We start from the raw sequence: 26215 nt of genomic DNA, 5'->3' as shown, positions 1-26215 counted from the left end.
TATATATATATATATATATATATATATATATATATATATAATAAAATATATAAAAATAAATGTGGGAATAAAATTTAATGTCAATCAAACAAAAGCGCTCTGCTCTCATGTTTATTTATATTTATTATTAGAGGTCCTAAGTGTGTCTTGGGTTGAACTGTTTGCCTATTGGTTGATCCTCAAATGAGTGCAGAAATTGAAGAGGTTTGTCTGCCAACAGCCACAGCAAGGGGAAATAAACAGGGAGAAAATCACATAAGCATTAGGTGGATCTCAAAGCTCCAAAGTTTAGTCCTCCTTTCCTCCACATGTGTCGTTCGCTTGCTACAGTCAAAAGGCATCAGGAAGGCTGTGAGCGGGTAACCACGACAAAAAAGTGACGCTTGGCCCTGTATTTTAACCTGGGACAAGTGCATCTCACAACTCTCTTAGGAAACCCACAACACACAGATGTTGCCTGCTTGAACTGCTGATCGCAGATCATGCATTCACTAAGCCTTGTAATTCTCATTCACATTCAGTCTGTTACAGTATCAACTGTCTCAACAAGAAAATGCAGGAGAAAATAGTGAGAAATTCAAAAACAGGAATACAGCGGAAGAGGGGGTGAAAAAATGGGAGACCCCGGTAAAGAAAGGATGTCTTTGGGTAATACTGCATTCCATTTGTACTCCAAAGTCGGAAATCCTGAGTTCTAAGTGGGAAATTCTGAGTTTAGGAGTGTGTGTGTGGGAACAGATGAGCTGGAGATGATGAGTTTCATTCTGTGTTTTTTTCCTGCCTGTTTTGAGTTTGTATGATCACAGCAACATAAAATGAATAAACATGTAAGCAGAGCGCTTTGATGTACTTATTTATTGATATCTAATTCTATTTTCACATTGACTTTTGTATTTATGTTTACTTTTATTTATTTTTTTTACTCAAGTAAATATATTTTTCATCTTCAGTTTTATTAATTTTTAATTTTAGCAGTTTTGGTTCTCCATATTTTTTGACTTCACACTCGTTTTGTGTACAGTGTAGTACACCAGTCTTCCGGTAGAGGCTGTAGTGAGCTCAGTGTTCCGTGTAGAAAAACCAGTTTGAAAAGAAGAAGAAGGGTTAACTTTATGATGTCAGTCAGACTGTGGTCTCCCTTCCTCTCTTTCAATCTCTGTGCCTCCCCTACAGACTGACTCCCTCTTTTGAATATCACTCTGTAAGTTTATCAGGACATCGTTCCTCTCCTGATCTCAGTACCGTGACGGAATTCCTCTGTTCTCCTAGTCGCCATGTCTTCCCGGAAAAGAAACCTCCAGGAGGACAACGGGGAGCTGGACGGGGTGCTGCCCGCCTCCAAGCAGTCGTGGACGGGGGGAAAGCGTCACATCGCGGCGCTGGTTCTGGCGAGGGGAGGCAGCAAAGGGATCCCTCTGAAGAACATCAAGATGCTGGCCGGGGTTCCTCTGATCGGATGGGTGCTGAGAGCTGCCGTGGACTCAGAGTTATTCGACAGGTAGACAGACAGATTTACACCTAGGCTGACCTTTACGAGGAGCCGCGTACACCTGTACTGCTAGACCAAAACCTGCTCCTGAGAGCCCTGTGAATCCACCTTTGATAACTCTACTAACATGCATCTATTACCTGATTATTAACATGTGTACTAACGACTATAGGCGCTGTGTGTGTGTCCCCCTTCAACTCTCTAATCTAACTTTATCTGCTGTCCTCCAAACTCTCACACACTGCTTCATGTTTGGAGTTAATCCTGGTACTGTCCATTCATTAGTCTGCTTCCTACAGACATAATATCCACAGATAGACTGTAAATATAACCCTGAAGAGGAAGAAGACCCATGTTTAATTCTTTATTCATTACATGTGTCTGAAATGTAACCCAGTTGTATTAGGACCAAAGAAGCCTGAAACCAGTATTTATTTGAAGGACATCTGCAAAACTGTGCCGAAAACATAGAGAGGAGTTTATAGATGAGTCCAAATCTCAGTTTCTAGATTCATGCACTAATGTTTCATTTAAACCCTTTTATACCTGGAAAACAGATGAGAAACTAAGGGTCTTCAGAGCTGCTTTGAATGACTGTAACTGACTAATTCAGACCCACAGAACACGTTTGTTAACAGTGAAGCTGGGACCTCATTTACAAACAGCTGGGGCAGGGAGTAGGAAGATAGAAAGTGATATAAAAAAGTAAACATTCAAAGCGTTAAATGATCAGTGTGTTTCAGGAATCATGATATTGCTGCTATTCTTGCTAATGCTACACTATGACAGAATACAAAAGGATGAATCATACAGTAAAGCATAGTAACAAGTTTAATAGTGTTTGTCCATATGTAAGTTGTTTCAAAAAGTTCACACCATGCTCGCTCATTTATTCATTTTGTTTTGAGTTTCCAAGAAGAAACTTTTACATGTTTTAATATAATGCCGTTTGAGGTTGTAATTTTGACTTCCTTACAGTTTTACTAACTCATTTAAAAACAGAATAATACTTTTAACTAAGGGGGGAGTATTGGCAAAACCTCACAATACGCATCAAGATACTTTTGTCACAATACAATAGTATTACAATATCACAATATTGTAATATTTTGCAATATTCTACAGTTAACCTGAGAAAAACAGAGATGCTTTACAACCAGGGCTGGATTTTGCTCATTAGCCACGACCCCCGTTCACACTCAAATCAATACTAAATACATTTTTAGCACCACAGGTCATTATCAGGTGTTCAGCTTTGATCAGGTTGATCAGGCCTATTAGGACAAGGTCATAAAAGGAGGAGTTTATTTATGCAGAAAATGAAAGTGGTGAAGGGGTGTAGAAGATTAGTTTTAAGGATGAAAACTAAACAGAAAAAAACTAGCATCAGACCCTGCCTGCTTAAATATTTATTTACAACAGTAATTTTTCATGAATTAAGTTAGTACCATATTCTCTAGGATATAAGTCATTCTGGAGTATAATTATACATTTTCTGAAATTGCATCAGACAAACATACCTCATGAAGAGGAAAACAACATTTAAAAGACATTTATTCAGAATGATTTGTTTTTTGTTAAGTATTACCAGTGAGCACTAATAGCACATAACTCTGATAAGTGTTTTAAGGAGGTTTAACTATTGTTCCTACCACACCTCATATCTGTGACCGGTTTCTCTTCTCTACTTTTACCCCTGGATGCCCGTGTTCCCCCCTCTCCCCTGTTCTACCGTGAGTGTTGCCGGTTAGACCGGTGCAGTGTGAGCTCAAGTGAGCTCCATTGAATAAACATCCTCATTTTTAAAATGTTGACTCTAGTTTGTGATTCAAATCCCCAAAACTGTTGACAACGCAGAGCGAAGAAGGCGTGTGTGAACAGTTATTTTTATAAATCACATTATCAGGAGCTGTCAGGCTGAGATGGAGTCAGCTTTTAGGTCAGCAGAAGACTTCACGAATGAACCAGTGAACAAACACTGCATGCAGGCAGTGCTTATGGGAGTTGAAGTGTCGTAGTCTCAAAGCGTTTAGTATTTCAGATGCTGTTCAAGAAAACTACAATGAAATAATAATTCAACCCACCAAAGTGGCCTGTAGTGAAGTGGCCATTTTTCCTGCCATTGCTGAAATTCAACTGCATTTAACTGTTTGTCTGGTTTTCATGTCAAGCCCTGTTTAGATCACACAATATTACTCAGAACTGAAGACAAATTAAGTCAAAACTGTTTGATTGAAAACAACTTTAGTATTTTTTTGTTTTTTAAAAAATAAAAAAGTCAGATGTAGTGTTTCATACATTCACTTAACTTAAAACATGAAGTGCAACAAGTTTGTCACTAGAACTACTGTGACATTAAATTCATGTTGCAAAGAAATTATTTGTGAAAGACTTGGTGACACTGATAAATGTCCCTTGGTGTAACCAATGTTACTCATAAAAAACCTGATGTTACACAAAAAGTTGCTGTATATATGATTTATCAGTTTACTACAGTATAGAAAATTAATCTTAAAATGGTTTTAAACCAACTGACCCCAAAACAGGGAAGAAACATTGATGTCTACAGCAGACTGACTTGCTCAGCCCAATGAAAACTCCATGTTATCAAGCTTAGAAAGTTAACACTCGAATTATACTTTGGGATGATATTTATTTTACAGCCTATGGGCAACATACATTGGAGTGGCTCTTTGGCACTAGCTACTGCAGTGGAGGTGTGGCAGTCATATTTTACCTTCAACTCAGCTAAAATGTGATTTTTTATTACGAAATAATAAGGGCTGTCATTTTATCGCATTAATTAGATTCATTAATTACACCGCAAATTAACGTGTTGTAAAATTAACGCAGATTAATCTGGATCCCAAACCTGTGGGAGGTTCAAAGAGGCACTTATTTTCAAATGTCTGGTATTTACAAACTGTTTGTCCCATTCAAAAGCTGTAAAAAAAAAAAAAAGTGGCGTTCTCGTCAGATTCTGAAATTTCCGACTGTCCCTGAATGTATCACACGTCGGCAACATTCTTTAAACCAGGGGAAGAGAGAGTGATTTTTGTGAGACTGCCGTCCTCATCTCGTTTATTCACACGTCCTTTTTGAAAATCTGCAGAAAATCAACCGTTTGCTCTAGCTCAATTCTGTAAAAAACAAATAATTAAACACTCTTCACTGCATTAAACAAGCCCTGAATGATCAATATTTACCCTGTATGTAAATCTAAAGAATTCTTTGAAAATTTCCTTCCATCTTCCTGGTGTGATGTTTCAGCGCGGGGCTGCTCTGCACCAATGAGGAACAGTTTGTGTGTTCAGAGCATGTAAAATTGAAGATACTTTACTCGTCTTTGATCCAAGACTTGAGTAAATTGTTTTGCACATAGTTCCTCACAGTTTTTAGCCTTTAACCCTGGTTCTCCTGACCTCATAGAAGTATAGAAGTTCATATTGAAAATTGAGTCAACAGCGAGTAAAAATGTGACAGAAGCAAAAACCGTCCCTAAAAATCAAATCAGCTTATCTTAGGTGCAGGACTGTGTAGATTTTGTAAAGATAGAACCATAAAACTTTTTTCATGTGTTCCTTATGCCTCAGGGTACCTAAAAATGTGTTGTATATATTCCCACCTTATTTTTAAATGTCTTTTAATGTAGTTTTAATGTCCTGGAATTCAAATTCTTTATTTTGGGACCATAAGCAGATATAAGATTAAAATGCGATTAATTAGATTAATTAATCACAAATCCTGTAATTAATTAGATAATTTTTTTTAATCGCCTGACGGCACTAGCTAAAATATGAATTTTTATTACGAGATAACCGATATAAAGAGTTGAAATATTGATATTGTATCAAGAACAAAGTATTACAGTATATTGCTGCATCAATAAATATATATACATTTTTTTTCACATCTATAGTGTTCCACTCCATCTTTATCAGACATTTGTGTTTTATGTCCGTTTGAAGACAGCTGACTCCAAACTTGTGTCTGAATGTTCCCCTTCAGTTCAGGAGGCTCTGCAGGTTCAGAGGTTATGTATATTTGTACAGATTTGTTGATAAAGATACTTTTATAGATGGAGGGTTATTATCCACTGGGTGTGGTTCTACCATTGTCAAACAGACGTGAAACCTGTGAGAGCTGGAATAGTATCACAGCTCTCCCAGGTGAGATCCTGGAGGATCTGGTTGACGTTCAGTTGAGTCCTGTTTCCACCAAGTGGTCCGGTTTATGTCAGTACAGTTTGGTCCTGTTTGCGTTTCCACAGCCAACCGTGCCCTTCTTGGTAGGTGGAGTGTAAGCCAGGTGCTGATAGTCACATCAGTTATATAATAGCACAACACCAAGGCAGCGCAACACATGGTACCCTGCTAATAAATCCACTGAAGAAGAGAAACGCGACACAGTAAACAAAGAGAAATGATGGAAGATATCCAGCAACTTGTCTTCTCTGTGATTGTCATGTGTCTTTGTTACTAAGAACAATCAAGTTTTGTTTCAGAGAAGACTGTGAGCCACCAGGAGAAATACAGCAGCCGCTGTCACACAGGAAGTGATGATTCTTTCAACCAATCAGCAGACTGCAGAGCTTCTAGCTCCACCTTCTGGGGGTCAGATCGATATGTCTGGCACCCCAACAGAAGGTGTACCAAAAAGTGTGACGGCTTGTCTCTGTAATTTGGGGATCTGTCCCAAGATTAGTCAGTGGAAACTCCACAAAATGTGTGCTGAACCAAGACAAACCGAACTGAACCATTCGGTGGAAACAGGCTTTTTCTGGATGATCAGACAGGAGGAGGAAACAGCGCTGTAGATGTGGACTTGTGTAAAAAGATGAATGTTTACAACTCATGATGTTCTGATAACTGTAACTGTTGGATGTCTCAGTGTGTGGGTGTCGACAGACCACGATGAGATCGAGAAGGTGGCCAAAGCCTGGGGGGCTAAAGTTCACCGCAGGAGTCCTGAGGTCTCCAAAGACTCCTCTTCCTCCCTGGACACCATCAATGAGTTTGTCCGTCTGAACCCAGGTACACACTCCAGTCCAGCAGAGAGAGTCTGTTTGGTCAGTGCTGCAGCAGCTGGTTGGTTCTGAGCGTGCTCTGTTGACTCTGTGCCCTGCAGAGGTGGATGTCATCTGTAACATCCAGGCTACGTCCCCCTGTCTGCACCCGTTCCACCTGAAGAGGGCGCTGGACCTGATCACTCAGCAGGGCTACGACTCAGTCTTCTCTGTGGTGCGGAGGCATCAGTTCCGCTGGAAGGAGGTGAAGGCAGCGAGTAAGTGGACGATGTAGGAGTGAAATAATCCTTCAGAGAGAGACAGAGCAGGGTGTGGATCACTTCAGAGAGAGGTTTCATAAAGCAGCTGTTCCACCTGCTCCTCCTTCAGCGACCTTTGACCCCACCTGTCTCAGCCTCCCTCCTTTGATAAACTGTAAAACCTGTCTGATACCATCCTCTGACTCTCCCTCTGCCTCCTTCAGCTGATGAGTTCACTGCACCGCTCAACCTGAACATTCAGAAGCGGCCGCGGCGTCAGGACTGGGACGGGGAGCTGTGTGAGAACGGATCCTTTTACTTTGCTACCAGAGTCCTGATAGAAAGCGGGTGTTTGCAGGTACTCCAGAGACACAACCTCTGAGTCATCATCATCATCATCATTCTGTTTGCTCCCTGCATCTCAGTCTGTCTGTCTGTCTGTCTGACTGTCTGTCTGCCTGCCTGCAGGGGGGTAAGATGGCGTACTTTGAGATGCTTCCAGAGTACAGCGTGGACATAGACGTGGACATCGACTGGCCCGTGGCAGAGCAGAGAGTAATCAGGTGAGATTTAAGAAGCAGGAAGTGGTCCGGGCTGCTCTCCACCAGACTCTTTAAAGCTTTTATCAGAAAAGTCTCACAAACGCGTTCAGCAAATGGCAGAGCAAGTCTGCTCTCAGGAAGTCTGTTTGTTTTGTTGTGTTTGCAGAGTAAAGTGATGAATAAAATCCCAGTAGAGCGTAAAATCAAACAGAAGTGAGTGTGTGGGCTCGAGTCTCTACCTAGCTGTGCTGGTGCTGGTTCCAGGCCAGTGCCTGACTTAACTCTGGTTCTTTGAGGGGCGCGGCCTCACTGGCCATTTGAACCGTACCATTCTCAAGCACAATCAACCTGCTCTGTATTGCACACAGCAGAGATCTGCTCTGTTTATGGACACACTAATGCACACACACACACAAAAAGAGAGACGAGCACACGGTTGGGGACAAGTAGTATGAAACTATTCTCTGCCTAGATGAAAGCACTCCTAGCGCCAACTATGTTGCCATCTTCTGCCTCATGTGTCTGCAGCCAATCTCCCCTGGAGCAGTTACATATGCAGTGACGTACTGATGTTTTACGGTGACGCAATAACGCGGCCCCAACTTGGCTCCTTGCATATGGAAAACCAAACCCGTTCTTAGAAAGAACGTGATTAGAACCAACTAAGCGCCAGCACTAAACGAGCACTTGTGGAAAAATGGTATAGGTTATGTTGCAGGACGGACTTATCAGGGTATCATTCGTTTATTCCATATCCGTTTTAGAATCCAAAATCGAAAAAGGGGTAACGACTTGTTCAATTTTTCGTTTTCAAATCAAAAATCAGAAAACAATTATCTGCTGCTATGCGCGCGGATAAGATGGAGTGGATCGTCAGCGATCTGTTACTTACATAAAAAAAAAAAGCTCAGGAACATGTCCGTATAAACCTTCAATGTGAGTTATTTGTCTAATTTTTATATAGAGATGTTCACATTTAAAATCAAAATATCACACAAACAATTTTGACACAATCTTTTATTATTTATCGTTTTTTCATTTTTAAAACCAGGACAGAAAAATCACGTTTTTCTGTTATTCAGTTTTTCCGTTTTGGTTTTAAAACAGAAAAACAAAAAACAAGTCAATTTTTTTTAAATTTTTTTAAATTTTGTTTTGAAACAGAACAACGAAAGAACGAACCATACACGTATTCAAAAAATCCCATTACAATTCCATTCTCTCATATTCAATTTTAATTTCAAAACAAAATCAAGACAGCGAAAAATAGACCGTTATTTGTTTTCAGATTTTTGATTTGAAAACGAAAAATTGAATAACAAGTTGTTATCCGTTTTCCGATTTTGGATTCTAAAACGGATATGAAATGAATGAATGATACCCTGATACGGACTGTCTGCAGAATCCCATGACCCAGATTGTGAGTTGTTGCCACACAAATAAGTAGAGACAAGTAACTCGTACACCCCACTTTAAAACCCTGAAGTGTCCCTTTAAATGAGGTAAATGGTACATGGACTAGCACTTGTAAAGCACATTTCCAGTCTTTCTGACCACTCCAAGCGCTTCACACTGCTGGTCTCAGTCCATCCATCACTTTCATACCCTTTCACACACCACTGACCAACAGTGGGAGCAATCGGGGGTTCAGTGTCTTGCTCAAAGACACTGAGACATGTGACTGCAGGAGCTGGGATCAAACTTTCAACCTTCTGATAAAGAGGCAACGACTCTACCACTGAGCCACATTTGTTGTCTTAACTCCAGCAGCTGTGGAGCGAACGTTTGGGCTGTTTTCAGAAGGATTCCTCTCACCTGTTGTTCCTGTCTGTCCCTCAGGTACGGTTACAACGGTCGCAACACTCCAGCAATGACTGGCCTGCTGCTCTGCAACGTGTCCGGCTGTCTAACAGAGGGGCGGCTCTTTCTGTCCGTGTCTGGGGAAGAGATGGTCTCCATAAACACAAGAGACACCATGGGCATCCGCATGCTGCAGAAAGAAGACGTAGAGGTTCAGACTCCTCAAAAAGCTGATGGTTTCCTCTGTGATAGGACACACTAACCCACCTCTGCCGCTCTGCTCCACCAGGTGGTGCTGCTCACCTCCACCCTGGACCCCATGGCCAAGGCTCTGTTGGACATAATAAGCCAGAGGACAGGCTGTAAGGTGATGCAGGTTGGGGAGGAGCCTCTGGAGTCTCTGAAGCTGGTGGTGGGGCAGAGAAACCTGGACTGGAGGGACGTGGCGTACATGGGTAAGACATCCAACACAGACTTCTTTTTTCATTTTCAGCTCCTGCAGGAGCTCTGCATGGATGAGCCGGCTGCTGACTGGAGGAGGAAACATTGTTTTTGTTATTTTATTATATTATCTATAGTGCTGTCAGGTGATTGAAACAAATAATCTAATTAATTACAGGATTTGTAATTAATTAATCTAAATAATCACATTTTAATCTCATATCTGCTTCAGGTTTCCAAACAAAGAATTGAATTCTGGGACATTACAAAACTGTCGTGCATTACTGATCAAATGAATACAAGAAGGAGAGAAGAGTTTTTGATCCACTTTTTTTTTAACTGGCCAATTTTAAAATACCTGTGTTCGCTGGTGTCTATAGACATCAGTTTGATTGCAACCATTGCAACTGCATCTATAGAAGTAAACCATGTTTTTCAGAATGGGTGGCGGTGTCTGGTGGAGCTTGTCAATCAAAGTCCTGCTCGTAAACTACTGTGGGTGAGAGCAGAGTGCTCTTTGGATGAGAGATCAGCATGGATATGAAGAGAAGATGTGAGATGACAGAGACACAGAGAGACGCTGCAAGTCAGAAAAGTTCAGGCAGCTCACGCTCTAACTGAGGATGTGTCGCCATAGTTCAAAGAGAAAGAGCGGCGCTATCGTGAGAAAAGATGACAGAGATCGTGGAAAGGATCAAAGAATGGGAGCCCGAAATGAATACGATCAAAGAAAGTACATTTTGTCCGATGTATAGATCAAAAACAGAAAGAGACATAAAAGAAGAGAGTCCACTATTCTTGGGTAGTTTTTGTGTTTACATCGTCATAGAAAACAATATTATTTGGGTCTTGAAAGATCATTCAGGATACTCTGAAAATGGCTGGCAGCCAATGAGTTAATCTGCATTAATTTTTATAACGCATAAATTTGCGATGTAATTAATTTATCTTATTAATGCGTTTAAGTAAAAGCCCTTATTATTTATTTATTTAATTATTTTTAGTTTAATTAATTATTTATTAGTTTTAATTATTTTAAATTTTAATTAATTTATTATTTATTTGTATTTATGGTGTTTTTTATTCTATTTTATTTTCATGCACAATCTGCAGTTTTCTGTAGTTGAACCCCAGAAAATTACAGATTGTGTATGAAAATCTACTGTCTACAGCCCTGGTTCAGTTTAGCTGGCATTTTGTGCCGTTTCCTCTGACTTATCCCGAGGCAGGTGTCCAGGTTACAGACCCATACCGTCCCACTTTTTGATACCCTTCCATTTTGGTGCCAACATACTGATCCAACCCCAGGAGGTGGAGCATGAAACACTGCAGTCTGTTGATTGGTCCAAAGAACTAGGGCTGAACGATTTTAAGAAAAGATTGAATTGCGATTTTTCTGGCAGATATTGTGATTTCAATTCGATTCACGATTTTCTTCAAATCAAGCTTTGGGATATTCACATGTAGGGCTGAACGATTTTAGGAAAAGATCTAATTTTTCTGGCAGATATTGCAATTCACGATTTTTTAATCATCAATAGTGATGATAAATAATCTGTTTTTATCAACTTCTACTCCTAAACAGAGGCTTTTTATTGTTGACCTGCTTACCAGCACTTTTAACATATAGATTGTCTACAAATTTGTAAAACAGAATGTGAATAATACTTGACACAACAGATCCTGAGTCAGTCAAGAGCGCTGCAAAAAATTGCTGCTTTGGCGATCTCAAAATTGCATTGTCTAAAATTGCGATTTCGATCTGACAACGATAAATTGTTCAGCCCTACAAAGAACCATTACTTCTTGTGTGAAAGCAGCTGTTGTATTTCTTCTTTGTTGTATTCTTCAGTGGGGTACACTGTGTTGTGCTGCTTTGCCATCATGCTATTATGAAACTGTGGGCTGTGGAAACGCAGACAGTATCAGACTTTACTGATCTGACTCATACCAAACTGGACTGATCTGTACCGGACCACTTGGTGGAAACAGGGCATTAGAATCCACTGCTTTGAGCTGTTCTCTATGAGAGCGACATCTAGTGGTGTAAGTGTGTTCAGCAGGATGAACAACAGCTCTTTGCTTCCTGAAAACTTCCTTCAGTTACACATTTAACCCTTGGTCCCTCTTTGCTCTCAGGTAACGACACGCAGGACATCGAGTGTCTGAACCTGGCCGGTCTGAGCGCCGTACCCAGAGACGCTCCGGTGGAAGCCATCAACGCTGCCAAGTACACGTGTCGCAATGTGGGAGGAAAGGGCGCCGTGAGGGAGTTTGCCGAGCACATCCTGCTACAGAGGAAGAAAGCTCTGTCCCAGATGGAGCAGGAGCGCATCGACCGCAAGAACTTCTGATTCAGAACAAGTGATGTGAAGGAAAGTTGCATGAAAGCTGTACTACATGAAATTATAGAAACAATCGACCTGCAGGGAGCAGATAGAAGCTTTAAGATGAGAGATGAATGTCAGATTTAAGGGTTTAGACTAATGAGTGATGTCTTTGTTTACAATCAGGCCTCACAGCCTCTGAGCTGTTTTTATCTTTTCTGCACACTTTGAAGTTATTTACCAAACAGGAGTTTAAAGAAAAATGTGAAACTGAAGCAAAAGGTGACTGAAGTTTAGCTTTAGACGACTCCTCAAACACACACACAGCCTCATATCACTGGACTGCAAGCTGATAGAGTTAACTTATAGAGAAGGCCTGATCTGTTCGCTCCTAGAGCTACTTTATATTTTATTTAAACACCGAACGGTACCCCGGAGCCTTGAATTATTATTTAATGATCATATCTTATTTCTGATTTTATACATGTGTAATCACAGACGCTGCATTTGAATCTTAGAAGTTGTGTTTTAAACTTAAGTGACGTCTAAAATCCTGTCTTAGCATACGAATCACTTGTTAGCAACATTTTAATCCACTTTACAGCCAAGAATGCAAAAATACAACGCTAAATCCAGGAGCCAACTAGCTTAGCTTAGCTTAGCTTAGCACAGGGTGTGACGAGTGAGAGTGAGGGTGAATGTTTCTCTTTTTAAGTCCAGTTTTATGACCTTTAACCCTCATGGGTTGCTTTCATTTAATATATTATATTTAACAGAATACAATAAATATTTAATTACTTTTATTGTTCTAACTCTTTAAATGCCCATTTAACTGCATGATGTCACTGTTCTTTTTATTAAAAAAAACATGAAATGAGTTATTTTTCATGTGTTAAAGTCTAGAGGGCTGGAATTTATTCTTGGAGATCAGGTTAAAACACACATGAGATTAGTAATAACACTGATTTTGATGTACTTTTATTGATCTATTTTTTTGTTTATTTTTTGCTGTGTCAGATTCTCCATTTACGACCTTTTGAAGACATTAGAGTTTGCCACTATTTTCCTCCAAATGTTACCCTAAAATTAGAACAGGCATGGTTATATTGTGTAATGACTGTGCTTTTAAAAATTGAAGTTTTGGTAGGTTTCGATGGGACATTTTTGTCCTCCATTTACCTGAAAAGGTAACACATTAAGAATCTGACACTGCAAAAAAAACAACAATGCATTAAAATGTTTTTTTACTAATTCTATGTATAATTAAACTTAATCTCAAAATAAAAGAAAAATTCCCAGCCCTCCAACATTTATTGAAAAAATAACTCATTTTTTTAATTAATATTATTATTATTATTTTTATAAGTAGTAGTAATAATAATAGTAATAATAATAATAATAGTAATAATAATACTTGGTATATTCAACTGAGACTGAAGTTATCTGAAAGACTTGAGCAAAAAAGAGAAAAAATATTAATCGGTTGTGTTTTTATAGCAGGTTTTGGATAAAGATATTTTTTTCCCTTAAATGGCTAAAAAATTGCCCCAGTGTATCGATGGCATTAGAAAAATTGAAATGTGAATTCTGAGGCTTTTAAAGGGAAAAAAAAAGCCTTTTTACTAAGTATCATTTCATGTTGAGTAACACAAAAAAAATTACCTGAAAGGACAACTGTCCTTCTAGTTACCCCTGAGAGTTGAAGCTCCTCAGCTTGTTTCTGTATTTTAACACAACCAGAGACCAAGCTGGTCTGGTTTCAGGCCTGGGACAGGAAGCTGCAGTGAAACCTGGTTCAAAGTTCAGAGCAGATTTTGTGACCCTGTGGGGTAATGACTGATAAAAACAGCGTCTTTATATCTAACAGGGCGGATTAGCCTTAACAGCATGAAATGTGAATTTAAGAGCTGTCAAAGGAGAGTTTTAACATACACACACTCCTGCTTCATGCTACTGTCTTACTATCTATCTTACTGCTAAGATAAGCAAAGCTAACATGCGAACATGCATTGTGATTATGCAGATTTGACATAATGACTAACTTTCATTTGTGTTTTTATTTCCACTTGAAGCCAGCAGGAAGTTAATTCTGGGCTGTGGTGCCTTTTCTTTGTTTTAAATGAGAGATTCACTATGAACTGATGAAAGCTGACTGATAGGAGACTAACCATGGAACACTTTACTTTGAGCTGTGAAGTTAGTGTGTGATTCAGCCTGGAGCAATGAAGTCAGTGTGTGATTTAGTGTCTGTCCTCTTTTTCTTAAAGCTGTTTGTTGATTTTTATTTTTTACTTTTTTTGTTATTTGGCTCATTCCTCCAACTGTATTTCACTCTAATGAAAATGAAGCTTTCTGTGGATGATTTCAGCCTCTGTGTCCTGTTTGTTGAATGGGGAAAAGATACCGACCACTGTACGGCCACATTGGACGTGAACTTGGGTCGAGATTACATACAAAGTCAATGCAAAGACGCGTTTAGATGCCAATTCGCCCCAGACAGCGCGTTTGGGGCGTCAGAAGCCTCTACGCTGGAGTTGAAAATATTGAACTGGCAGCAGGCCTTGATTGTGATCTCCAAAGCTTTCACACACTCTTGTTATGCTCTTGAGACCACAGCTCAGTGTTTTTCAGATGCGCTTTTGGGCTTTTGGGCCGTCTTGAAATGAACGGGCTCTCTACTCCATTAGCACTCACATCAGCCCCTCAGCTTGTCAAAATAGTCCAGCGTTCACGCGGCGTGCTACAGGCGTGACGTGTGTTTAAATTCATGAATTCGCGTCCAGTGTGGCCACAGCATTAAGCTGCATACACATGCATTTACATGCTTTTGGTCCCTCTTCAGCGGAGCTTGTCTTCTCAAGCTCCGGTCGAACTCACAGGTACTCAGTTTGTCTTTACTGCAGTAAAAACAAAGAAACAAGGGACAAAGCAACAGGAAACAAAGCCACAGGTATAAAGATATAAGCAACAACCCAAAAAGAAACAAAAAACAAACTAACAAAAAACAAATCAACAAGGAAACAAAGCAACGAGAAACGATCCAACAAAGGAAAGCATCAGGAAAAAAAACAAGTAACAAAGCCACAAGAACTAGAAACAAAGCAACAAAAAAAACCCAACCCCAACAAGAAACAAACCAAATTGGGGAAATCATCGGAAACATACCAAAATAAAACAAGGCCACAAGAACTAGAAACTTCCTAACAAGAAACAATGCAACAAGTGTAAAGCATTAGAAAAAAAACAAAACCAAACAACCCAACAGGAAACAAACCAACAGGAACTAGAAACAACCCAACACAAAACAAAGCAACAGGAAATTAAGCAATAATGAATAACCCAACAAGAAACAAAGTAATAAGAAACAAACCATTTATAAACAACCCAGCAAAAAACAAAGCAATAAAAAGCAAAGAAACAAGAAATTAATCAAAAAGAAACTAAACAACAGGAACAAAGCAACAGAAACAAATCAACACAAAATAGCAAGAAGAAACAAGCAAACTTAGACAAAGTTACAGGAACCAAAGCAACCAAAAACAAAGAAGCAAAGAGAAGAAATCAGCACATGACTGCATCTGTTTAAAAGTGATGTACCACAGTGCTCACATTTGTTTCATTTATTAACCTTTGTTCACTTGCTTGCTGCCTTGACCTCTGTCTTACGCTGTCTCAAAGCTAAGCTAACTGGCTGCTAGCTGTGGCTTAAATGTAGGTTGGCTTTTTTTTGTTTGTTTGTTGTTGTTTTTTTTTTTTTTTTTTTTTTTTTTTTTGGGGGGGGGGGGGGTCTTAGCCAAAAAAATTAAGAGGATTGAAATCAAACAAATCCGGACATCAGGGTGTTCAGATAATGTGATCACTTTAATAAAAGACATGAAAATAATTTCAAACACGATAAAAAAAGGAACCTTCACAGTCATCGTAAAGCAACGCTCTGCAACAGAGAGAAGTCAACAATTCACAAGAACATCAAGCATTGTTGTTCAGTAAGAAGTAAATATTCAGAGAAGGTCAGAAAGCTCTAAGCTGGTGTTGGTCAGTCTGTCATGGTGACCGGCGAGATGATCAGTGGCCCCTCATTCTTCCCTGATTTGTTGGCACAGGGGCTGAAGAATGGGTAAATACTATCACCGAAAGCATTGTTGAACGTGTAGATGTGGATTTTAGAGTCCACGTTGTAAAACGAAACCTGCAGACAAAGTAGAATACAAATAAAAACGAACATCTTGTAGGTTTTAACACATCAGGAAAAACAAGTTGAAAGAAACATAAAACGTCTTCCTTGCTCTGCACCTGTCCTTTCTCGTAGTCCACGAAAACCCCGATCTTCTGCGGTCGGAGGCTCACCTGGACGTCTATGGAGGGCTCAGTGCGAAAGGCGTATTTGTTCCTGAGAGAAGGGAGGAGACCAGAGGGTGTAAAGAAGAAAAGGATCAGAAAGAAAACTCAGAGTTATGTGCTGCTTCTCATCTGATGTGTCAGTGGTCGAGTCCTCGCTCCTGTTTTAGCTCTGTTATGGTCTCCACCACCTTATGAGGAGCTCAATACCAGTCCCCCCCAGCATCAGGGGGCCTCAGTTAGTGAAGTGAAGAGTGGACTCACTTGTCTCTCAGGCTGAGGAACCAGTATCCGTTGGTTGGAGTGACGTCAATCTTCCCCTTCCTATTGACGGATTGTCGAGCCACTCCCAGATCCCAGTCCGTCTTTCCACCAACCTCCACCTGTTGACGGGAAGAGGAGACAGACTTATAACGGAGGCTGAGGAACACACAGCTCAGATACCATCTCTCAGACTTCAATATGTCCTCCATTAAACTGTAAAACTTCTGAATCAGATCAAACATTTGCTGATATGATCAGATCCTACACATGTAACCCAGTCAGCCCCTTGCAAAGCTCATCCTGTTTTCTGCATCAGGTCAGCTTCAGCTAAATAACCCCCTGTGCTTCTGTTGTTATCTGAATAGCAGCCTGTTGGCTGAAGCCAGTGTTTTTTTGTCAACAATGTTGAAACTATTTTGTTGACGGCTCTTTTTTTTCAAGTCGGTAACGAGGCGGTGACGAGCTAAACATGGCTTTGACTAAAACATGACATGGAGCGAGAGATTGACAGAGGGATTGGGGTGGCGTTGGCAGTGATGCAGACGTTATACCAGTCTGTTGTGGTAAAGAGAGAGCTGACTCAGAAGGCAAGGCTCTCAATTTACCGGTCAATCTATGTTCCAACCCTCACCTATGGCCTCGAGCTGTGGGTCGTGACCAAAAGAACAAGGTCGCGGATACAAGCAGCTGAAATGAGCTTTCTCAGCAGGGTGTCTGGGCTCAGCCTTAGAGATAGGGTTCAATGCTCGGACATCCAGGAGAGGCTTGGAGTAGAGCTGCTGCTCCTTTTTCATCCAAGGGAGCAGATGAGGTGGTTCGGGCATCTGGTGAGGATGCCTCCTGGACGCCTCCCTTGGGAGGTGTTTTGGGCATGTCCAACTGGGAGGAGACCCCGGGGCAGACCCAGGACAGAGTGGGGAGATTATATCTCTCGACTGGCCTGGGAATGCCTTGGTATCTCCTCAGTGGAGCTGGTGGAAGTGGCTTGGGACAGGGGCCATTGGTCTTCACTGATGGCACTGCTGCCCCCGCGACCCGGATAAGCGGTGGAAAATGAAACGAAACATGACGAGATGTCTGTGAGTTTTCAAAGACAAGATGAGACTGGATGGTCTGTCAGGCATTTAAAATGCATGACATTGGAGACTTAGGTTTCTGTCCAGCACTACTGAAGTACAGCAGTGAAGCATTTCATCTCCATCAATGGTGCAGTCATACCAGAGTGGAGTGGACGGACTTCACTGCTGTCAGCTGCGTTTCATGAGTAACTAGGCAGCTAAGCCTCATCCAGGAGCAGCATCAGCTCCACAAGCTATGATAAGCTAATGTTACGGTATTCAGGAGCTACATAATACAGCTTTTGAATACCTGAATGTTAGCTTTTCATAGCTAAGCTGTCTCATTACTCATGTGATGTAGTGTATCATGGTGGTGTCTGTTTGTTGTAAATGTGTCGCCCTAATCTGACATCAGTTTATCATCAATTTGTAAAAATGGGTTTGGTTTGGAAGTGAATCAACAGTCGCTTTACCTACAACAGCCAGCGAGTACCAAGGGGTAATAAAGTAGCCTCTCGTTTCTAAGAGATGTTTTTACACTTCTTCCCCTTGGCCCTTAAAGCAGAGGGCCAAGGGGAAGGCGTAGATGAAGGAGTAAGGCGAAAGGGAAGGGGTAAGAATGACAATTGGGATTGGCCCTAACACTTTCTGTGTTCATTAAAACTAGACTAAAACCTTTTTGAGTTTTCGTCGACTAAAACTGGACTTAAACTGTCACACATAGAAATGACTGAAATGTGACTTAAACCAAAACACATTTTCATCCAAAAGACCGAGGTTAAAACTAAGACAGCTGCTGAAGCAGAGTCTTTACCTCCCAGTAGTGTCTTCCAGAGGAGATCATCTCTCGGCCCAGGACACAGATGACTCTGTCAAACCTCTCTGGGTTATCAGGAAGCATCTGGTGTCGCTCTCCACACCGTACCTGCCTCGAGCAAAGTTCAACATGAGCATTTTATATTCTGCCTTTTTAAGAAAACACACTCTGACTTATGATATGAATGTCTTACACTCTTCAGGTCCTCTGACACGATCAGTCGGGGATGAGCCGTGTTGTAGTCCAGAGTCACGTCCACTGTCATGACACAGGGGGAGCGGGTTTAGTGTCTCTGAAATATCCTCTTTAAATCAGGCACACTGGCCCGTCTTTCACCTGAACCCACAGGTGAGCTTCCTCCCAGCTCTGCCTCTGAATGAGAGGCTCTCATTAGTCATCCAAAGTGAGTTTCAAAGAGTGATTCATACCTGCATATTCCTGAACTCTCCTTATCCCTGTGGGAAACACGAGAAAACACAACTTTAAACATCAGACTGTCACCTTGTATACATATAAGATACACTGATCCTGATTGGACGGACAAAGCCCAAGTGTGGTGAAAGGTGGACATTCATTGGATCATGCTCAGTATAGACATTAAAGAAATGCTGATGATGGGGACTTACTGGGCTGTGCACGAACTGGACCTAGTCCCAGTACTGATGCTGGGAAACCTGAAGAGGAAGAAGATGCCACAAAAGAGTCAGATGAAGATACTACAGGGGGCACAGGAGGGACAAAATACTGACTGAAAAAAGCAGCACAGCACTTGTTGCTTGTTTCTGACCCTGTGGATCATGGGTATTGTAGTTTCTGAATATCAACCAGCATAGCAACTTTCAATTAGCCTTAGAACCATTGTTTGATGCAGTTGTCTTCATTTCTGGGTATCTTCGAAAGTAAGTCTGGTGTTTTGCTTCTCACAGACCTGTTTCTGCAGCCATCCTGAGTTCTTTCTGGAAACTCTCCAACTGAGCAGCAAGCGTCCTGTAGATGGTTCCCGTGCTCAGCTCAGTGTTCACTGAAACCCCAGTCCAGTCTTTGGTGGGAGGATGACCGGAGAGGGCTGTGAAGGTCTGAAAGGAAGACGTCAGCTGACCCACAGCTCAGTCATCATTGGTAACCTTGAATGTGTTAAGGACCCAGATCAAACCAGTACCAACCTTGATCCCATGCAGGGCATCGTCTAACTGGCTGAGCTCAATCAGAGATGTTTCTCTCCTCCGCAGTTCGTCGATCTCCAGCTCCAGCTGTCGGATCATGACATCGGCCTGGCGCTCGGCAGCTCTCCGGCTCATCTCCATCACCTCCATCAGCTCAGCCTGGGATCGCTCAATGGCCGACACCAGCTCAGAGAATAGACTAACGCTGCCCGCCGTCTCTTGCTCCACCGTCAGCTGGGGAAGTCAGTGTCAAGTTATTGTCAACAGAAACACCTCTGTGTGCAGTTTCTGATGTTTACCCTTGAAGCAAACAGATATTTCCTTTTGCGAAATCTAGAAGCCTTGAACCACCTCTAATGGTAAGACCCTCATAAGTGGATAAAACCCTCAAAATGTGATCAAACCATTGACCATCATTGTTGTTTGGGCTGAAACAAAAACAGATTATTCAGAGAAACCTGCTCAAAGTCTTGAATATATGGGGTAAAAACAAACGGACCACATCCTTGGGGGAGCACCAAAGCTGAGCCATAAAAAGCCATCCCAGCTCATGACAAAGTTTTGACCCAAAGACGAAATAAAACCTCCTCAGAGTTTGAAAACTGGCAAATTTTCTTGACGGAGCCTCAAACGTGTAAGTGGAAACCTACAAAATGTGTTGTCGACAATGCCAGTCACATGGTTGTCAACGTGAGGCCTGTGAAAGTCTGATAGAGAGCTCAGTTAGAGCCTGTCACTTGCAGAAAAACAAGTTCCCATCCTTCAAAGAGTCCAGAGTCGGATGAAACGTCGATAAGGAGACGACAAGAGGATTTTCTGGTTTGAAGGAATGCATTGGTCTTACCTGCAGCTCAGTCACTGAGGTTTTGATCGAATCAATCTTCCTGATTCTTTGTCTGATCATCTCCTGGATCTCCTGCTCCGACACACTCAGCTGGGCCTACGATGAGAACATATTTTTTATGGTTATGTCATTGATTAATACTTCTCTGCTGGAATAAACTGTTAAACTGATGGTTTCCTACCTTCGTTTTAGTCCATTCATTCTCTATATTAACTGTGTCGTGATCAGGATGATCCTCGGTCGCACAATCTGGACAGATGCTGATGTTGTCGGTCTTACAGTACATCTGAAATCAGAACATGTTGAGTTTGTCACCAAACTGTCAGTAATAAACCACAGACCACTCTTCAAAGCTTCCCAATAGAGTGTTGTACCATTTTCCCACGCCTGTGGATCTCACAAATTGGGAGGTCATCGCTGCTTGCTGCTCCGGTCACTGTGAACCTTCTACGGCCACCGCCCCGACAGAAAGGGGGAGGTGGGGGAGGAGGTTCAGGGGGGAAAGTCATGGTAGAAAGTGGACTTTGGTTTGGCACAGATGTAGCTAACAAGGCTGGGTCTGCTAAAATAAAGAAGATTTGACCTCTTTAGATGACAGGGTACAGGTTTTACTTTCTGAAATACTGGTTTAACTTTCTCAATGCAAAGAAGTTTGAAGATCAGAAGGTTGTACAGCTTTTATGCTCAAACACATCAGTCATTGAATTGTTCACCTGCTGCCTCAATGTTCCTCTTTATTGGCAGTTTGGGAAGAGGTCGAGGCAGCTTCTTCTTCAGCTCCTCAAAGAAGCTTTCAGGCACTCCTCTTCCAAATGCTTTCTTCTCACTGCCTGCTCCTCCTCCCCCTCCTCCTCCTCTCATGGATTTGAACTGCTCGGTAATCTCTCGCAGAGTCCGGTTAATCTGGAGGTCTGGACGCTTCTGGAAGGTCTTCTTGCACAGAGGACACTGGCAGATCTGGGAGGAAGAGTGGACAGTGGAGAGGTGGAGAAAAATGAGTCCATGGAAAGACAGAAATAAAGAGGTTAAATATGATAGGTGTGAGGATGGATCGTTTCAGTTATGCCATATTTTCAAACTCAGTGTCAGGTAAGTCCAGGATCCTGAACCTAGAAATCAGTTTCAGATTTTTTCACAGTCAGACATATTCATTTTAAACTCATCTGGACTCATTTTTTTCGTTTTGTTTCTGGAACATGGAGGCTTTGGAGGTCACATGACATTTAAATAGAGTGAGTAGAAGTCAATGAGAACTTCCAATGCCCAAAAACTTTCCAATGCCAAGACCCACCCAAGAACTCCTACTGCTCAATCCTAACCAAGAACTTTCAGTAACCAGACCTGTCCAAATTCTTCTAAAATCCAGACCTAGCAAGGAACTTCTAATGTACAGACCTAACTAAAAACTCTGAATGCTCATACCCAACCAAGAACTTCCAGCGCCCACACCAGGCTAAAATCTTCTGAGTCTAACCAAGAACTTCCAGTAACCAGACCTTATCAAGACATTAATCCCTACACCCAATAAAAATCTTCCGATGCCCAGACATGACCCTGAACTTCCAATGACCAGCCCTAACCAAGAAATATCAAACCTCAGACCTATCCATGAACTTCTTATGCCTGGACTAAACCAAGAACTTTTAATGCCCATACCTTATCAAAAACTTCAAATGCCCAGACCTAACCAAGAACTTCTAAAACCCCAAACTAACCAAGAACTCGTAACACCCGACACTAACCAAGACCTTTTGATGCCAAGACCTAACCAGGACTATTTATGTTCAGACCGAATTAAAGACTTTCAATGGTCAAACATAACCAAAGAACTTTTGATGACCACACCTAACCAAGAACTGCTGATGCCAAGACCTAACCAAGAAATTCTAATGCCCTGTCTCAACCAAGAACTGCCAATTCCCAGGCCTAACCAAGAACTTCAAGTGACCAACACTCCCAAATGCCCATACCTAACAAGGAACTTCCAATGTCAAGGCCAGAAATCTTAAAGCCATGACATAACCAAGAACCTCATATGCCCAGACCTTATCAAAAACTTTTAATGCCTGCACCCAAACAAGAACTTTCAATGCTCTGACCTACTCATCATAGACCACATTTAGAGACACAGTAGGACTTAGGACTGGGCTGGCTCTGGTACTGACTTTGATTTCACCACCAGGGAACCTTTCCACCAGGGGCTTCTAGTGTGTATCTTTAAACTCATCTCTGATGTTCATGCCATGCACATTTAACCACACACCCACCTTAGAGCCGTCCCAGTACCTGCTGATGCAGGCCATGCAGAAGCTGTGTCCACACGGTGTGGATGAAGGGTTGATGAACACATCCAGACAGATGGAGCACTGGAACTGCTCATCAGACAGGAAGCTACCGAGCAGAGACATCCTGTGGGGAGAGAGGAAGACATCTGTCTTTTATATGTGAGGTTAGATACAGACTGACATGTCATGATGTGTCTCTGACAGAGCTGGTGTCAACTCTCCTGTCTGTGTGCTTTAATTTAAGTTCTACAGAAATAATCTTAGCGTGGACCACCAGAGTCCTCTGAAAAGATAAACTCCAGGACACATTAATACTCATCTTTCCTCAGGACAGACACTTACAGAGTAAACCCATGATTGGATAAATGTCTACTGAGAAGGCAGACATTAAGACGATAAACGGACTGATTATGTAATGAAGACAAACTACCATCAATCAGATTGGACAGTTAGAGGGGTTCAGGAATGAAGATCAGCTGGATTCTGTTGCGTATCAGCTCAAAGTGAACAAGCTGAGTTATATTCTCCCTCCATGTGCACACACATTCCTCCTTAAAAGGTAACGCCAGCGGCATCTGAATCTACACCAGGTATATAGTTTAAGCTGACACCTCCAGTGTCCCATTTCTCTGTGTCCCCCCTTCACGTTCATTAGCATGGAGGGTCTGGTGCCTTTCAGTCTGCAGAGGTCAAATCCACAGACTCCTTTGTCACCCGCCATGAAGGGTCCCACAGTCTGGTGACAGATACACTAACTTAGCTTAGCTTTGTCTTATTGTTAGCATCTTCTCTTTTTTAAACTACAAATCATCTCGTCTTGGTGGCCCGACTCTTCATCCTCCTCCTGCAGTCAATGTCTGACTATCAAAACTCTGGAGGGGCCGGGTCCTTCTCAGACCATTAGTCAAACTTAGAGTCGATAGAGCGTCTTTAGGTTGTTAAGTCTTTGTGTGAAGAAAGAAAAGATTAAATAAGTCATGATGTCTGTTCTATTTCAGCTAATTTATGCAAATCAAATTATTCAAACCTGTACGGAGACCTCTCATGTGCACACAGATCACTAATAATGATCCTGAATCCTGTAACTCAGATAAAAATGAAAATTTGGTACCTTTCCTGCTGGGGGGTCCAACATTAAATAGAATCCAGGGCTGTCTGTGCAGGATCTGAACCTGAAGAAGTGGGTCTGTGGCTCGGGGTCAGAAGTATAAATGTGTGTGAGCTCTCTGAAACTCCACGCCCACTCACCTGTCACTTTGTCTGTTGGGTGAATGTGGAAGGACGGGTTAGTATGAGGGAGTGCTTCACAGAAATACACACACACACACACACACACACACACACACACACACACACACACACACACACACACACACACACACACACATGCAGAGAGTAGGTCAGACGACCACAGGCTCATCCCTTCAACCCTTGTTTCCTGGTTTTTCTCCGTTGCAGGGTCAGATCAGGTTCCTGAAAGCAGGTCAATGTTTGGGCCTACAGCGGCGAGAGATTAAAATCTGAAATGATAACCATGTTTAGTCTAACGCACTCAATAATTAAGGACCTAAGTGTTTTAAGCCTGACCATAAATCCATTTACGGCACAAAGACCCAAAGTCTCTGACCACACCAGGCTGAGTCATAACGTTCAGCAGAGAGAACAGAGACCTGTCTGTTTCCCTAGAAGAAGGGGTTTCTGTGACCCCCCAAAAACAGCAGAGCTGCATAACTACACACAAAGACACAACACTTGACATCCTGGGAAAAAAATCAACAAAGACAAGTAGAGTTCAAAACAAGATCTGATCTCCAAAACAAAGGCAGGTCTTAGAAAGGGTCACGTCTTTAGGACTGTGGGTGATGGTGCTCATGGGAAACAGAGTCTTTTAATCCTGGAAAAAAACTACAGATCCTGAACAGTCCTCACAGCGCCCCTATACCTTCAAGGAAACTGTAACAGAGGTGAGTTAGAGAAAGCATTTCCCAAAAAAGACCTGAGTGAACATGAATGAACAGTAAAGGGTAATTTCACCCAGTTTGAGAGAGAAGTTTCTCAGTTTCCGAAAAACGCTTTTTAACATGACCTTCAAAGGCTTCAGATCAAATAATCTGATACTAATCTGATACTGAAGCTCAATGTGCTTGGATTACTGGGAGAAATGGCATTGATGACATGTGGTTAGCAAATTACTTTCTCCATACGTCTATAAATAACTGTAACTCTTGCCTAACTCCTATTGTACATACACCCTTACTAAACATAAACCAACATTTATAACTTTATATCCTTAATAATTCTGTTGCCAATTATTGAATTTCAATAGTCTGCTCTGACTTATTCTAGTTTATTTTTTCTTATCTAATTTGTTCAAGTTAGCCAATAGTACTGTACTTATTGTACATGTTTAACTGCACTGTTCCTTCACCTTCACTTGCTGGACACTGCAGCAAATCAAAATATACAAGTATAAAGTGATTAACTAATCCAGACAGGATGGGGATGAATAAATGGAATAAATGGGATGGATTTGATTATTTCAGTTAATAGTATAAATAAAATTAATGGGATTAATAGAATAATTGCATTTATCGGGGTAATTGGGGTTAACGGACTGAACTCAATAAATGTAATTAAAGGGAGTTATAGAAAAAATAGTATAATTTGAATGAATGTCATTGATATGACTGATTGGATAAATGAGGTTAGAAATTAATGGGTTGATAGGAATTGATAGGATTATTGGCATTAATGGGATTAATGGGATTAGGAAGTTAATGGGGTGATTGGATAGGAAAATTGGATTAATTGTGATCATTGAAATAAATGGAATGAATGCAAAAAAATATAATTAAAGGAAGTTGTGGAATTAATAGAATAAATAGAATGGATGTATTTAATTTGATAAATTTGGCTTAGAAGTTAATGGGGTAATAGAAATTGATAGGTAGGATTATTGGAATTAATGGGATTTCTGGGATTAATGGAACGATTTAAATTAATGTAATCAATGGGATAAAAAGGATTAGTGGGATTAATGTTATTAATGGGAATACTGGAAATAACAGGATCACTGGAGTGAATGTGATTGATGAGATTAAAGTAATGAATAGGATTACTGGAATTAACAGTGTAACTGCAATTATTGGGCATACTGAGATTAATGGAAGAAATTAAATATATGAAATAAATGGAATAATTAGGATTAATGGAATTAATATGTTTTATGTGATGATGTGATAAATGGGATTAATGTAATTCATGGTATTATTGGAGTTAATGTTATGACAGCAATTAATGTAATTGATGGGTTTAATAGGATTCATGGGATTAATGGGATCCTGTGATCCTAAAACTGTGGGGGTCTGAGATGAAGATTAAGCTGAGTTTGTTTTAGCATCAGTGCCTGGGTTTAAAGTAGATGTAGAACTTTGACTTTTCAGTGAAATTTAGGACTGGTGAGTGCAGCTCCAAGCATATCAAACCCATATTTGGCAGTGTTTTCTAGATGTATACCTGTTCCAGCCAATCAGAATGAGCACCCGTCATTCAGCCGTGTCGTTCAAGAACCAAAAACTCTGT

At 41.1% G+C, this 26215-nt stretch overlaps 2 protein-coding genes across 2 annotated transcripts; one reads left to right on the top strand and one right to left on the bottom strand.

Moving 5' to 3' along the window:
- Positions 1–1098: 1098 nt before the first annotated feature.
- LOC141784534 (N-acylneuraminate cytidylyltransferase-like) lies at positions 1099–14218 on the top strand. Its single transcript, XM_074662373.1, has 8 exons — positions 1099–1498; positions 6380–6522; positions 6617–6772; positions 6979–7112; positions 7223–7317; positions 9136–9307; positions 9386–9551; positions 11677–14218. The coding sequence occupies exons 1-8, from the start codon at positions 1275–1277 to the stop codon at positions 11889–11891; spliced, it is 1305 nt and encodes a 434-aa protein (XP_074518474.1). The 5' UTR covers positions 1099–1274; the 3' UTR covers positions 11892–14218.
- Positions 14219–15900: 1682 nt separating this feature from the next.
- LOC141784152 (E3 ubiquitin-protein ligase TRIM39) lies at positions 15901–22756 on the bottom strand. The gene is made up of 14 exons (XM_074661883.1): positions 22616–22756; positions 21062–21305; positions 20723–20910; positions 20530–20634; positions 20349–20444; positions 19505–19738; positions 19270–19417; positions 18968–19015; positions 18770–18796; positions 18535–18599; positions 18339–18449; positions 16467–16585; positions 16158–16254; positions 15901–16053 (listed from the first exon to the last, which is right to left on the bottom strand). Exons 1-14 carry the CDS (start codon positions 22754–22756, stop codon positions 15901–15903), a joined length of 1776 nt encoding a protein of 591 aa, XP_074517984.1.
- Between the last annotated feature and the right edge of the window lie 3459 nt (positions 22757–26215).

The sequence above is a fragment of the Halichoeres trimaculatus genome, unplaced genomic scaffold (genome assembly GCF_033239565.1).
Source record: "Halichoeres trimaculatus isolate MK-OKI-2021-1 unplaced genomic scaffold, fHalTri1.1 fHalTri1_scaffold_22, whole genome shotgun sequence".
NCBI classification, from domain to species: Eukaryota; Metazoa; Chordata; class Actinopteri; order Labriformes; family Labridae; genus Halichoeres; species Halichoeres trimaculatus.
Note: the sequence above shows the minus strand (reverse complement) of the source record. Positions and strands in the feature narration are given on the sequence as shown.